This window comes from Heterocephalus glaber, unplaced genomic scaffold (genome assembly GCF_053883595.1).
Source record: "Heterocephalus glaber isolate CG9 unplaced genomic scaffold, H.glaber_assembly_v1.0 deba00001452, whole genome shotgun sequence".
NCBI lineage: Eukaryota > Metazoa > Chordata > Mammalia > Rodentia > Bathyergidae > Heterocephalus > Heterocephalus glaber.
This window is the reverse complement of record NW_028258302.1, coordinates 6083973-6097789: the sequence shown is the minus strand read 5'-3', so window position 1 is coordinate 6097789 and position 13817 is coordinate 6083973. Positions and strand designations below refer to the sequence as shown.

At 47.4% G+C, this 13817-nt stretch overlaps 1 protein-coding gene and 1 non-coding gene across 3 annotated transcripts in view; both read right to left on the bottom strand.

Annotated features, from left to right (window-relative positions):
- Epha10 (EPH receptor A10) overlaps positions 1-5222 on the bottom strand; it is a 39004-nt gene extending 33782 nt beyond the window's left edge. The window contains exons 1-3 of one of the 2 annotated variants that reach the window (XR_002397053.2): positions 5016-5222; positions 2923-2987; positions 1456-2134 (exon numbers count right to left, since the gene is read on the bottom strand). Coding sequence is in view for 1 of the 2 variants with exons in the window: in XM_004850993.3 (XP_004851050.1) it covers positions 1456-2134; positions 2923-2987; positions 5016-5121 (850 nt within the window). In the remaining variant the exon portion in view is untranslated. The remainder of the gene's footprint in view (positions 1-1455; positions 2135-2922; positions 2988-5015) is intronic. The other variant, XM_004850993.3, reaches the window with a different exon arrangement.
- Positions 2279-2383, bottom strand: LOC147827195 (U6 spliceosomal RNA). The gene has a single exon (XR_015452844.1). It is a non-coding gene; the product is annotated as a U6 spliceosomal RNA (small nuclear RNA).
- Positions 5223-13817: the final 8595 nt, after the last annotated feature.

Genomic DNA, 13817 nt, shown 5'->3' with positions numbered 1-13817 from the left:
GCATTTGGACATCTATCAAAACCTATGGTAACCACTTGTTCGCCCAGTGCATTCCCACTTAACACCTACCCTATATCATATCCTGCTATGGATGCTGGGGCTGCTGAGACTAATAGCACTCAGTGCCTGGGCTCAAGAGGTTTCTAGTCTAGCAGAGGAAATTCACATAAGTAGATCATGGTATACCATGGGGGTAAGTATAGAAACAGAGGTTGCAGTGAGTGCAGAACAAGTGTAGAGTGCAGAACAAGATCCTGGAGAGCTCGGGAAGGCTCTTGACTCTGAGTTGATCACCAAAGCACAATTTCCCCCAGGGATAGACATTGGCATTCATCTACATACACATGAGACCCGAATTAATGCACTCAGTAGGTTCTCAATCCCTACTGAATGGATGGTTGAACAAAGGAATGACAGCAAGTTTAGTCTCTTCCTCCTCTGCCTTCCCACCACTCTGTATCCCTCTGTTATATCATGTATCACCCCTGTGTGATTTTTTAAAAAATCTTTGCCTTTCTCCTTCTATACGTGAGTGTCTCAAGAGCTGGGACTATGTCTAATTCATTTCTGTTGTCTTGGGCACAAAAAAGGACCTGGTTTAGAAAATGCATTCCTTGATCTTCCTACATTAAAGGGATGTATTCATAACCCCGTCCTGATGCTCTGCTTCCAAAGCTGCAGAGAGGGGAGAGGAGAGATCTGTTCCTAATGTCCTCAATGAAAGAGCCCATCAGAAACCTATCATGGAGGACGCCCCTCCAAGACACAATGATTCTAATTCAGACAGTTGAGTGGGAGTGTAGTAGTCATCTGCTGCAACCTCCTACTTTTCCTTGAGCTCAAGAATGCCCCCAGCCCACTGCCTGCCTCGAAAGTGCAAGGTCCTGAGTTCGAGCCCCGGTGGAACAACAACAACAACAACAACAAAAAGAATGGCCCCAGCCAGCCTCTGACTTGTACAGTGTATGGTCAGTGGCTGCATGTGATGGGGAGCTCACTCCCTATAATGCTAGCCCAAAGCTTGGGCTGCTATAGAGTTCTTTCCTATCTGTAGGAAAGGTGGCATGGTGTGGTAGAACCTGAAAGCTGAGCAAAACTGCATTCAAATCCTGGCTCTCCATCTCTTAACTTTGCAAGTGAAGTATTGATCTCTTTGAGGGTGTTTTCTGTGAAATGAGGATAATGATGGCTTACTTGTTTGCCATGTGAATAAATGAGAAGGCCTGTGTGAGCTGCCTATGACAGAGCCTGAAATGTAGGTTTCTAGAGCCTCCTCGTGTGGAGTCAAACTCACCTCTTAGTAAGTTCACAAATTGGGTCCACTAGAAGTTCCACAAGAGATCACGACCCTCAGCTCCCGAGCCCATGGCTTCTCCATTCCTCTCTGTCTTGGCATCTCCCAACCACCACCTGGGCACTATACTCCCACCCCACACCTCCCAGTCAGCCAGATACCTTCACAGATGTCACCACGCTCCTGGAATCCCGCACTGCAGCTGCAGCGGCCCACAGGCACCAGCCACTCGCCATCGGCGCCACAGTGCATGCGCGGAGGGCTGCCAGGGTCCCCTTCCGAGTGTGCCACGCACGTCCCAGCCACTTCCACCAGTGTAGAGAAAGCGCTCTCGGCCGCGGTGGCTGGGAACACCGCCAGGCCCCGCACGGTGGCGCGGCACTGCTTGTAGTAGACACGCACAGAGACCAATGCCACGCATGCGCCCACGTCCTGGAAGGCCAGGTGGAAACCCCGCCGGCTGAGCGGGCCAATCTCACGCACCTCTGTGTTCAGCTTCATCTTACGTTCACCCAGGTCTCCCTGAGTGAAGCTCTCGTCCGCTGCAATTGTGTCAATCTTGCGGGGTCGGTTACCTCCCAGGCGGAGCCGCCCGCGGCCCAGGTCAGCCTCAGTTTCCAGGTAGTAGACGTTGAAGGTCTCCTTGCAGGTCCCTGTAGCTCCAGGGATGCTGCTACAGTCGCGAAGTGTGAACTGCAGCTCCACGAAGATGCGCTGCCCACGCCCGCGGCTGATCCAACCCGTCTGCAACCAGTTGTCCTGGTTGGGCTCCAGCACGTTGCACACTTGGTATGTGCGGATGGGACGGTCGTGTTCGTCCACGCCGCTGATCTCCTCCCACTGGGACAAAGAATGAAGAGGGAGGTCAAGCCCTGGCCCCTTCTCTGCCATTTCATCCTCTCCTGTCTCCCCTCTCACTACTCTAAACACCCAAAATGTAGACCTGGAAGAAACTTTGGAAGCAAACGATCCTTTTTTTTCTTTTTTAACATAGGATGACTTACGAACTTGATGTCATTCCTGATCAGGACCATGCTCGTCTTCTCTGTGTGATCCGAATTTTAGTGTATGTGCTGTTGAAGCAAGCACTAATCTTTATTTTTATGGATGGGAAACTGAGGTTGGGCAGTGAGAGTGAATTGACCAAGTGCACACACTGAGTTAGTGCAGAGTTAGAAATGGTTCCTGGAGTCTCTTAACTCTCCACACAGTCCCCTTTGCACTCCACTGAGCTGCGGTTATAACCCACGCTTCTTCACGCCCATCCCACCTTCCAAGACCCAGGACACCCAAGACTCGCTTCCTCTGTCAGTCACCAGACAACACTACTTGGAGTATCTACTGTGTGCAAGGCACTGTCCAGAGTAGCCCCATCTAGATGTCACATATCTGTTCCTGCACACAGCTAGTTTCAATCTATCTATGTATCTATCCAACTATCATCAATCTATGTGTCTGTCTGTCTACTCAGCGTCTTTTAATAGGCCACTGTGGCTTGACACCAGAACTGCTGTAGACCACACCTCTTGAGATGCATTGTGATTTGATGTGACCACAGAGAGCTAAAGGGACTGAGTCTTAGACTACAAGAAGATCCCTGGGGCAGGGAAAGAGAATTTTATACCTACCCCATTACTTGGCAGTGCAATCCAGCCCAGCTCAGCCTGGGAGGCTTTGGAATCCAGGAGAATGACTAGAGAACAGAGATGTCAGAAAGGGAAAAGGTCAGTTTAGGAGGGTAGGATCTTTTTCTGAATTCTCTGTAAATTTGCTAACCAAGGGGATATAGAATGTGGCAAAGCATACATACAAATGTTTTCCACTGGATAAATCCCTGTAAAGAGGGTGTGAATAGCTCGAGTCCAGAAAGATGAAGCCACAATAATTAGGAAAAGAGTCTATATAGTTTCCTGGGGCTACTGTAACAAATTACCACAAACCAGGGTCTTAAAACAACATGGTTTTTTTTCTCTTACAGTTCTGGAGGTCTGATGCCTCATATCAGTTTCACTGTGTCAGGGTCAGCAGGACAGATTTCTTGGGAGGCTATGAGAGGAGAATCCATTTCTTGCATTCTTCAGCTTCTAGTGGCCACCTGTGTTCTTTGGCTTATGGCCCCTCCTCCACCTTCAAAGTGCATCACTTCAACCAGTGCTTGTGTCATCACACCCCTTCCCCTTGGACTCAGACTCCTCCTGCACCCCTCATATAAGGGCCATTGCATTGTGATGAAGTTGGAGCCATCCAAATAATCCAGGATCATCTCTCCATCCCAGAATCCTTAATCACACCTGCAAAGTTCCCTTTTTTGCCACTTACAGTAGCGCTCACAGGTTTGGGGGATTAGGAAGTGGACATTGTTGGGGAGGGGTCATTATTCAGCCTTCCACAGAATCCATGGCAAATGCCCCAGTGCCAGACAGTGACCCTCCCCACCCTTCCCTGTTCTCTGAATTACAGCTAAGTGTTCACTACAGAGAGAAAACGAGTGTAACAGGGGATTCCTGTGTACACCCCCAAATCCACTCAGACTCCAAGGCTCTTCTGAAGGCTGGTCACCCGGTGTAGGGGAGACTTAAACCTTCCTCCTTGACTCCCAGGGCCTCTGGGGGAAGCCAAGTGGTGAGATCCTACTGGCAGCAGGGGAAATAAAAATCTCCCATCTCCTCAACCAGCCCCTTTCCCAGGGATTGTCATCTCTACTGCCACTGAAAGAATATCAGGGGTCCTTTTATGCATAATCCACACGAGAGAAGCTTGGAGCCACTTTATTCCCTAGGGCTGTGTTGGACCAGCAGTCTGCATTTTCTCAGCATTGGTCACTGAGAGGCACAGGTTTGGACAGCAGAGCCAGCAGCCTGCAGACAGGAAGCCAGACCATCCCAAAATCTTGGAGGATTACTCATCTAGAGCTTAAAGAAGAGGGTGGATCGCTGAGGTAAGGGTCTCCAAGAGGGGTTGGCTCCATAGACATCCGCGATGGTGGGCAGGATCGCTGACAGAGTGCTGATTTCACACAAGTGACAGCACAAGGGAAATACATATTGGAAGACATCGGCTATCCAGCAGTGGGACCAAGCCTGTGGTCAGTGCCTGATTCCAGCTCCTCAGGATTCTACACCTGGCTATGACGCCTCTGGATTTAGCTGAGCCTATAGCTCCCCCAAATGCAGAATCAGAGGCAAGACGCGGGCTCTGCTACAGCCCCCAACCCGGCAACGCGGTCCGCACCAGATTGACCACACGCCGGATTCAGCACTGCGGACAGCTCCACGAGCAGCCTTGGGGCTGCACCGCCACCGGGGCCAGCATTCAGCCACGCAGTGGTCCCCGAGCCCCCGCTGTTCGGGATCCATCCTCTCTCCTCTTATTCTGACCTCATCTCCGCATCTCGTCTCCTCTGCTCTCTGCCTCTCCCCGCCCCCACAGCTTCCACCTCCAATCACTCAGCCTGTCCGTCTCACCGGCCCCTGGCTCCCGCGGTTCCTTGGTCTCTTTCTTCCCGACCCTCCGAGGTCTCCAGCCCCACGATCCTCAATGCCCCTGTCTTCCCATTGCTTAGCCACCTTTTTGCGCTCTCTCTTGTTCTTTGCCGCCTGCTCCCCGCTTGCTTCAGACCCCAAACAGACTCTAGTTTCCCCAACGACTCCTACCAGCACCCCCGTCCCTGGCCCCGAATCTGCTAACATCCCAGGCTCCCAGCATAGCCACCAGTCTCTACCTTCCTCGGCGGTCCCGGGCCGCCCGCGTCCCAAAAGCAGCGAGAGACAGAGCGGCATCAGGCAGACGAGCAGGCGCAGCGGGTGCAGGCCGGCGCCGGTCTCCATGGTCCGCAGACGGAGCTGTCAGTGCGGCGGCGGCTCAAGGCGCGCCAGCCCAGCACCGCCGAGCAGCGCCCCCAGACCCCAGCGCGGGGTGGGGCGGGGCCTCGCTGGTCACCATCATCTATGGGGACCAATCACGAGGCATCGCTGCGTGAGCTCCACCAATCCGGGCCAGCAGAGGGTGGGGAGGTGGAGTTTCATAGGCCAGAGGGGGAACACACAACTGGAGAGGGAAAGAAGGGTCCCGAGGATCTCCAAGCCGTGGGGGTGGGGACCCCCTGAGCTGGAGCGGGGCTGCTGGGGAGCGCGAAGAGCTGGCGTCGGCGGTACACAGCGTTAAACATTAGCCCCTCATTCCTCAGAAGTAGGCAAGGTGGGCGTGGTTTAAGAAGGGGCGGCCCGCTGGGAAGCAGCGACTCTTGCAGCCTCTCAGCCAGCCCCGGAGCCTCTTGCTCCCAGGACTTGCGGGGATTTCCAAGCCTGATGCCCTGACCCTAAGCTCTGGGATCTCTACCCTCCCAGCCTCAGCTTCTTCCTGGGTTGTGGTAACTGGTGTCTATTGGCTTGATCTCATTTCTCTCTCTCTCTCTCTCTCCTCTCTCTCTCTCTCTCTCTCTCTCTCTCTCTCTCTCTCTCTCTCTCTCTCTCACACACACACACACACACACACACACACACACACACTAGGGAGGGAGGGAGGGGCCAAGCCAGACCGCAGGACTGCTCAAAAAAGACAGCCAAGTGGGAGACAGGAACCCACCCTACTAGCAGAGCTACCGAGGCTGGGAAAACATGTGGAAGCTGCGATAGGGCGCTGGAGATTTGCAGAACCATCGGTTCTTTGGGGTCTTGCTGCTACTGTCAAAACACCAGCACACCCCGCGACCACCTCTGTCCTCAGTCTGTTCAGGCTGCGGTCCCCCTCTGAGTACCCCACTCTGCCCACTCCAGGAGCCCGGCAAGAAGCGCAGCAGCCAGGAATCCGAGGCATCTGCAAGGGAGGCGGAGCCGTCCTCCCAGACAGTTCAGCCGCAGCGCTGGAGAAGCCTCAAGAAAACGTGGGACATGACCTCTATTTAGTGAAGGTCATTTATACGCAAGCCAAAGGTTTAACCGTTTGGTGATAGGAAGGGCTGGGGCTGTTTAGGATGAAGGAAGTGGCAGCTATTGAGCTTCACCATCTAGCTGAACTTGAGAGGAGAAAGCTCCACCCACTTCGTGGTTTTTCAGAGCTCTCATGTGGGGGGACCCACCCCACCCCCTTTCCCTTTGGACACTGTAATAGCAGGAGAGGCTTCCAGAGATCTGGGAGTCCTGCATCCTCTTGGCCTTTGAGGGCCGAGTGTCTGTGTCATTTTGCATATATGTACTCCTCTCGCCTCCGAACAACACTTCCTGGGTGCCACGCTTTGTGCCGAGGATACCTGAGGAGTGAAGCGTCCCGTCTTTGCCACATTTTATACCTCTCTGGCACACAGTGCAAGGAGAATTCCTGGCTTCCCAGATCATTAGCAATTTACAAGACGTTTTCATTTCTGTGTGTGCGTGTGTGCACGTGTGTGCGTGTGCATGTGTGTAGAATGTGCACAGACATACATACTGAGACATACTTATCGGACCGTATGCAGCGATAGGAGGAATAGGTGGGAGGAATTGGTCTCCTTTGCTCCTAGAAAGAAAGGTCATATGGGGGGCGGGGCTCGAACACCAAGGGAGGCAGAAGCCTGCTGAGGCGGCAGAAGGGGGTGTGGCACCTGAGCGATTCCTGGATCCAGGCAGGGCCTCTGAAATAAAATCTACCTGAAAAAGTGTTCCTGCGCCCCCACCTCCTTCCAATCTTCATTCTCCTCACGCTCGATTTCCCCTCCCCCTGCCCCCAGCGCTGGGAGATGGTATTTTTAGAAGCTGCTCAGAGACCCAGGACTCCTTTCATTTCAGAATGAGTCCTCACTGCACCATCCCTCTCTCCTCTCTTCAAAACTGGGTTCCATCTCCTTAGCAGTCTCTAAGGCGCCAGTCGTGGCAGCTCCAGGGACTCCAGCCCAAAGGTTCTGACCTTACATGCAAAAACAAAATGCAGACTCCCTCTGAGCCTTGCAAGGATCTTTCAGAAGACAAACAGATGGGGGAAATTAACTGGAGAGAGCTATATAGGATGTTCTCAACAAACCCCTGGCTGTAGGGAGTCTGGTTGGAGCCATGTGGAGAAAATGCCAAACTGAAATCCTAGGAATAGGGAAAAGCAAGAGGAATAAAAGGAGTAAAATAATCCTTCTCTTGCTTCCTTTGAGCAATTCATTTATATTAGAACTAGAACGGAGAAACCCTAGTGTATGCAGATATACGTAAATCAGACATGTCTTAATAAAAATTGCTCCAAAGTGGACTGTGGGCCATACTCTACCAGAAGGCTGCAAGAACAGACAACTCAGTGAAGAAATTCTGGAGGGCTTTAGAAGGAAAAGAAGCCATCATTTATCGCGACCTTTAAGTGCTGGAGGCCAGGCAACCAATAATAATAAGTTAGGGCCCTTCTCGGAACAGCTATGAGCAGGAGCAGAGTTGGGGTGAGAGCAGGGAGGAGCTACTGGTTGTGGTGCTGAACGCCCCTCCCCACCTCCGCCATTTGTCTGGTTTCTGCCCATGGTGCTGAATCATCAGGGCCTGGACCTCTACTGTTGCACCCTGACCTTCAGCCCAGGATTCGTCCGCTACTCCTTTAGCCTAGAACCAAGATCTTGTGATTATGATAGGTGTCTCCAGGAGCTAAGCACCCTCCACACCCTGGACCAAGCGTGGAGGAGACTCAAACACATCCAGAGACAGCCTGTTTGTTTCTTCTGCTCTTCCAGACCCCCATGAGAGCAATATGGAAGGAGTTTTCTCTCTACTTCTGCCTCACCATCTTCTTGGATCATAGGCAAATACCTGTTGGGGCTGAGCAGCCTAATTCAACACCAAAAGCAATTAAAATTGGACTTTCAGAGGACAGACCCAACTTTACCACAACCTTCATCTCACAGTTGCTGAAAGTTTACAAATACAGGTGTTGGAAAATTGATTTCTTTATTTTTCATAAATGCAGAAAGTGTGTTCAGCCTTGTGAGGCAGAGGTCATGTGCTCCATGGGGGGAAGACTAAGACTGCACCAGAGAAATCAGGGTGAAATCCTGCTCTCAGCAAAGAGGACAGGGCAGGGCAAGAGCAGAAAGGAGCTATATTACTCAAAGATACCTCTTCAATGTGTCTCTTTCCAGCCAGACATGGTGGCTTACACTTGCAATCCTAGCACTCAGAAGACTGATGAAGGAGGATTGAGAGTTTGAGGTCAGCTCAGGCTACATAGGGAGTATCAGAGCAGCATAACTACAGAGCAAGACCCTGTCCTAAAAAAGGAAATTTTTTGAGGTGGGTGTAGTGCTCACTTGAAATCCAAGCATTCTGAGAGGCAGAGGCAGGAGAATCACAAATTCAATTGCCTAGCTTGGGCAACTTAATTAATTAGACAGGGTCTCTCTATGTATTTCAGGCTGACCTTGAACTCACTAGGTAGCCCAGGCTGGCCTCAAACTCTTGGCCACTCCTGCCTCAACCTCCTGAGAACTTGGTTTACAGGTGTGTGTCACCCTACTCAGCTCTAAAAAAAAATTTTTAAAAGGGCTGGAGATGTAGCTGAGTGCAAAGGCTGTGGGTTCAATCCCTAGTACCACAAAAATCTTTTTCTTTCTTTCTTTCTTTCTTTCTTTCTTTCTTTCTTTCTTTCTTTCTTTCTTTCTTTCTTTCCTTTTTTGGTACTGGGGGTTGGCCTCAGGACCTTGCACTTTCGAGGCAGGCAGCAGAACCACTGAGCTAAATCCCTGGCCCCAAAATGTATCTTTCCTCATTCATTTCATGTCTCCTTCTCCAGCCTAAGATGGATTTTTTTTCTGGCACAAGTGAATCACAACCAAAGGTAAAAAGGTGGTTGTAAACATATTTTCAAATTGAATTTTCTGAGAAAAAGGAAATATAAGGCACTTAATTTAGTAACTGAAAATTAAGCAGAGAAAACCTTTAAAATTTAAAACATAACTACCTACCCTTTACAAGTCTCCATTTCTTCCTAAGTAAAATAGGAATAAAAACTTTTTGGAGCTATTGTGAGGTCAAAAGCAATTTTTTTGTGTTACTGTGGATTGAATCCAGGGTCTTCACACAGAGATTACTCCAGCCCTTTTTATTTTATTTTATGTTTTTGTGGTTGTTTTGAGACAGGGTCTCACTAAGTCACTAAATTGCCTAGACTGGTCTTGAATTTGTGATCCTCCTATCTCAACCTCCCAGAATTCTGGAATTACAGGCATGTGCTACCATTCTGACTGAAAAAAAATAATTTTAGTATGTAGCCCAACATAATACTCAGCATAGAGCTCTGGTATATACTATTATTCAGCTCCATATTTAATTAAAGTGAGAAATGAAAGAAGAAAAAAAGGAAAGGAAGAATAAAGGAAGGTTAAGCAGTGTGGGAGGAAAAGAGAGAGTTGGAGGGAGAGGCATAGAGGAAAAGACAGTGAGGGATAAAGTCGAAGACAGCTGGTGAGATGAATGTGTCTAGGAAGCACAGGATCAGAAAGAAATGTGCTTGAAGAGACAGAGGCATCATCAGGGCTGGCCAGCCAGCAGCCAAGTGGTATCAGGGGTGACATTTACCTTGGTAAATTCATCATAGTCCAGGCTTATAAATTTGACTTTAACAGCATTAAGGGAGAACCTATCTATTGGGTGTTTGGAAGTACATCATACTAACTCAGCTCCTATCCTGCTATCTGAGCTAAAGAACCAACATATTAACGTATGATAAGAAATGGAACTGCCAAGAGGGCCAGCAAGCTCACATTGTCTTGTCCATCACACTCCTTCCTTATAGGAAAATGTGCACAGGGAGACAATTTATGATATGAAGGCAGTGTAGAGAGCGTGAGAGAAGGGGTTGGATGGTATAAATATTTTATGGCATCAGGCTTATAGCCTTGTGCCTCCAGATCTCCAGTAGAGACAAAGCTGCCACTGGTACCTGAGTGCATGTACAAAGGATCAGGTCTGGCACTAGTTTGTACCAACATATGCTTCTCTGGCTCTATTTTTTAAAAAAATCATAGTTCTATTTCTGAGCATACCATTTTCAGATTGAAGCAGTCCTTTTAAAGCTAAATTATCAAAGTAACATAAACTAATAAAAATTTTATAAGTGAAAACATCCATTCATGACACTATCCCCAAATTTAAATCATGTTAAGAGATTGGTATGTGGCTGGGGATTTAGCTCAGTGGTTCCGGCGCCTGCCTTGCAAGTGCAAGGTCCCGAGTTTGATCCCTGGTACAAAAAAAAAAAAAGAAAAAGAGATTGATATGTGCTATTACACACACACATACACACACACACACATGCATGCATGCACCTCTTTATAGAAAATGAATATATTTGTTAGTGGAATAAGAATTGATTATCTGTCTATCTATATATGTATATATCTCTCGCCTCTCTTTCTCTCCTGGGGATTGAAGCCATGGCCTTTGCACTGAGCTACATTCTCAGACCTTTTTTATTTTTTCAATGTGAGACAGGGTCTTGGTAAGTTGCTCTTACTCAGGCTAGGCTCAAATTTGTGATCCTTCTCCCCCAGCATCCCGGAGTGCTGGGATTACAGGTGTGTGCCAACACGTCTGGCTCCTTCTCATAGTTATACTAGAGACAGAGCACCAATTTCATTTGCATATTGAGCCACTACAAGTCTTTGCTCAGGATCAGGAATGAATGAAAATTTTTATTGGCTTGTCATTTTCATCCCATTCCATGTAACATGATACATGCCTGGGATTCTGAACTGAGGATTCTAGAAAAGATTTTTCCCCCCTCATAGAAAGAGATCCACGACAGGCAATGTCCCACTTCTCTGGATGTTATGACTGCATTTGACACCAACAGCTACTGCACCTTGATGTCTTGACATCAAGAAGGGTGATATCTCAACACTATCAGTTAAGAATTTTCATTCCTATGTAACACGAAATGCGACTAAAATTGGCTGAAACAGAAATTAGATTTTACTGGCTCATATAACTGAATGGGGTAGATCTCTGTAGAACAGCAATTCTGCACTGGGATTGTGGTAGAGTGATAATTAACCACCCAACCCGGAAATTCTGAAAAGGAATGCCTCTGGAGAAATGCAAAAAAGAAAGAAAGAAAAAGACACCAATTCCCAACACCAAAGATAGGTAGGTAGATAGATAGATAGAAAGAAAGAAAGAATAAGGAATGCATGGGTGAGGGGTATAGCTCAGTTTAGGGCTGGGGCTATAGCTCAATGGTAGAGCACTCGCCTAGCATGCACAAGGCCCTGAGTTCAATCCTGAACAAAATAAAATTCAATTAAAATTCAAAATGCAGCTTAAAATCCTAGAACAGAAAAGTACAATAACTTGATTTAGCACAATAGGTGGGCCTAAGTCAGATTGGACACAGCAGATTCTAGAATTAATGTGCTGGAAGATAGCTTCAGTATAAAATCTCCAAACTGAAGTATGGATAAAATAAAAAGAATGGAGAATATAGATAAGGGAGAAAGAGGCATTTAGGACACAGTGAAAAGGCCTAAATATGTAGGGTTAGAGTCCTAAAAAGAAAGAAAAGAGAATGAGAAAAAACAAATATTTGAAGAGAGAGTAATTGAAAAATTTCCAGAACTGATGAAAGTCATCAAGACACACACTCAAGCCAGCTGTGGCTCTGCATTCCTGTAATTTCAGCAGGGATACTGAGGCAGGAGGATCACCAGTTTTGAGCCCATCTTGGGCAACTTAATGAGACCTGACTCAAAATAAAGAATAAAAAAAGGGCTGAGGATGTAGCCCAGTACAAAGGCCCTATATTCAATCCCCAGTACCCCAACAAAAAGATACATACTCAAAAAGCAATCACTTTTTTTTTTTGGTACCGGGAATCGAACTTGTGTCCTTGCACTTTCAAGGCAGGCAGCAGAACCACTGAGCTAAATCCCCAGCCCAACCAATCACTACTGAACTCGACTGACAATGATAAATGATAATGATTTATCTTCCACATAAATGATAAAATCCAGAAGATGAGCAGGACATGGTGGCACATGTCTGTAATCCCAGCACTAGGGAGGCTGAATCAGGAAGATTGCCGTGAGTTTGAGGCCAGCCTGGACTATACAGTGACTTCAAATCCAGGCTGAACTACAGAGTGAGACCTTGTCTTTAAAAAAAAAAAATGCAGAAGTTGATGGAGTGGCATTTTTAAAGTGCTAAAGGAAAATTACAGTTAAACTAAAATTCTATACCTAGTGAAAATATTCCTCAGAAATAAAAGCATAAATACATTTCTAGACTATCAAAACCTGAGAGGGCCAGAGATTTAGCTCGGTGGCTCCATCACCTGCTTCGCAAGTGCAGGTCCCTGGTACCAAAAGCAAACAAACAACAAAAAACCCTGAGAAAATTCTTTTTCCACAGAGTCACTCTAAAAGAAATACTAAAAAAAAAAAAAAAGAAATACTAAAGGTTCCCAGCCTTGCAAATAAATAAATAAATAAATAAATAAATAAATAGAAATACTAAAGGGAATTTTTCAATAAGCCAAAAGGAAGGAGAAATATGCAGGAACACGCAGGGTTTGAAAGGGTAAATATATGGGTAAAAATAAATGTACAATGACCGGATAAAGTAAAAACATCATGTAGAGTTTTAAGTAGGTGTAGAATTAAAACATCACATCTGGGCATGGTGGCACACACCTGTAATTCCAGCACTCAGAAGGCTGGGGCAGGAGGATCAACTGCAAGTTCGAGTGCACCATGGGCTACATAATGAGTTCAAGGACAGCCTGACCTGTACAGCAAGATCCTGTCTGAAAATAAAAATGAAAACAAAAGACAAAAACCCCACACATCACAAAATAGCATGCAGAGCTGGGAATGTAGCTCAACAGCACCGTGCCTGCCTGGCAAGCGCAAGGACCTGAGTTTGAACCCTGGTATCCAAAACAACATGCACTGCGGAAACGGAGTTCAAGAAAACCACTGTATGTCAATGCTACTTCTTCTTCTTTTATTTTTTTTTTGGTACCAAGGATTGAACTCAGGTCCTTTTGCTTGCGCAGCAGGCAGCGAAACCACTGAGCTAAATCCCCGGCCCAAGAAAACCATTGTAAAGCTGTGACCAGAACAGAGGCCTCCTGACCCAGAATCTTAGGCCTGTTTGTTTAGCCAAAGTGGTGGAAAAAGCAATGCATTTGTTTTCTATCGCTGTGCCAAAACATACCCACAAACGTGGCAGGTTAAAAGAGTGCACATTCATTATCACAGAACTTCCATGGGTCAGGAGTCCAGGAGACTCGGAGAAGGGTCCTTTGCTCACAAGGCTGTAACCAAAGTGTTGGCTATGCAGCCTTTTAAAATTTTTATTTATTTATTTAGTACTGGGGATTGAATTCAGGTCATCGCGAACGCTAGGCCAGTGGCCCCCACTGGGCTATACCCCCAAGCCCAGCTAGGCTGAAGTTTGTTTTATTTTACTGTGGTACTGGGGATTGAACCCAAAGCCTTCACACTGAACTACATCTCCAGCCCATTTTATTTTTTATCTTGAGACAAGGAATTGCTAAATTGCCTAGGCTAGTCTTGAATTTGCAA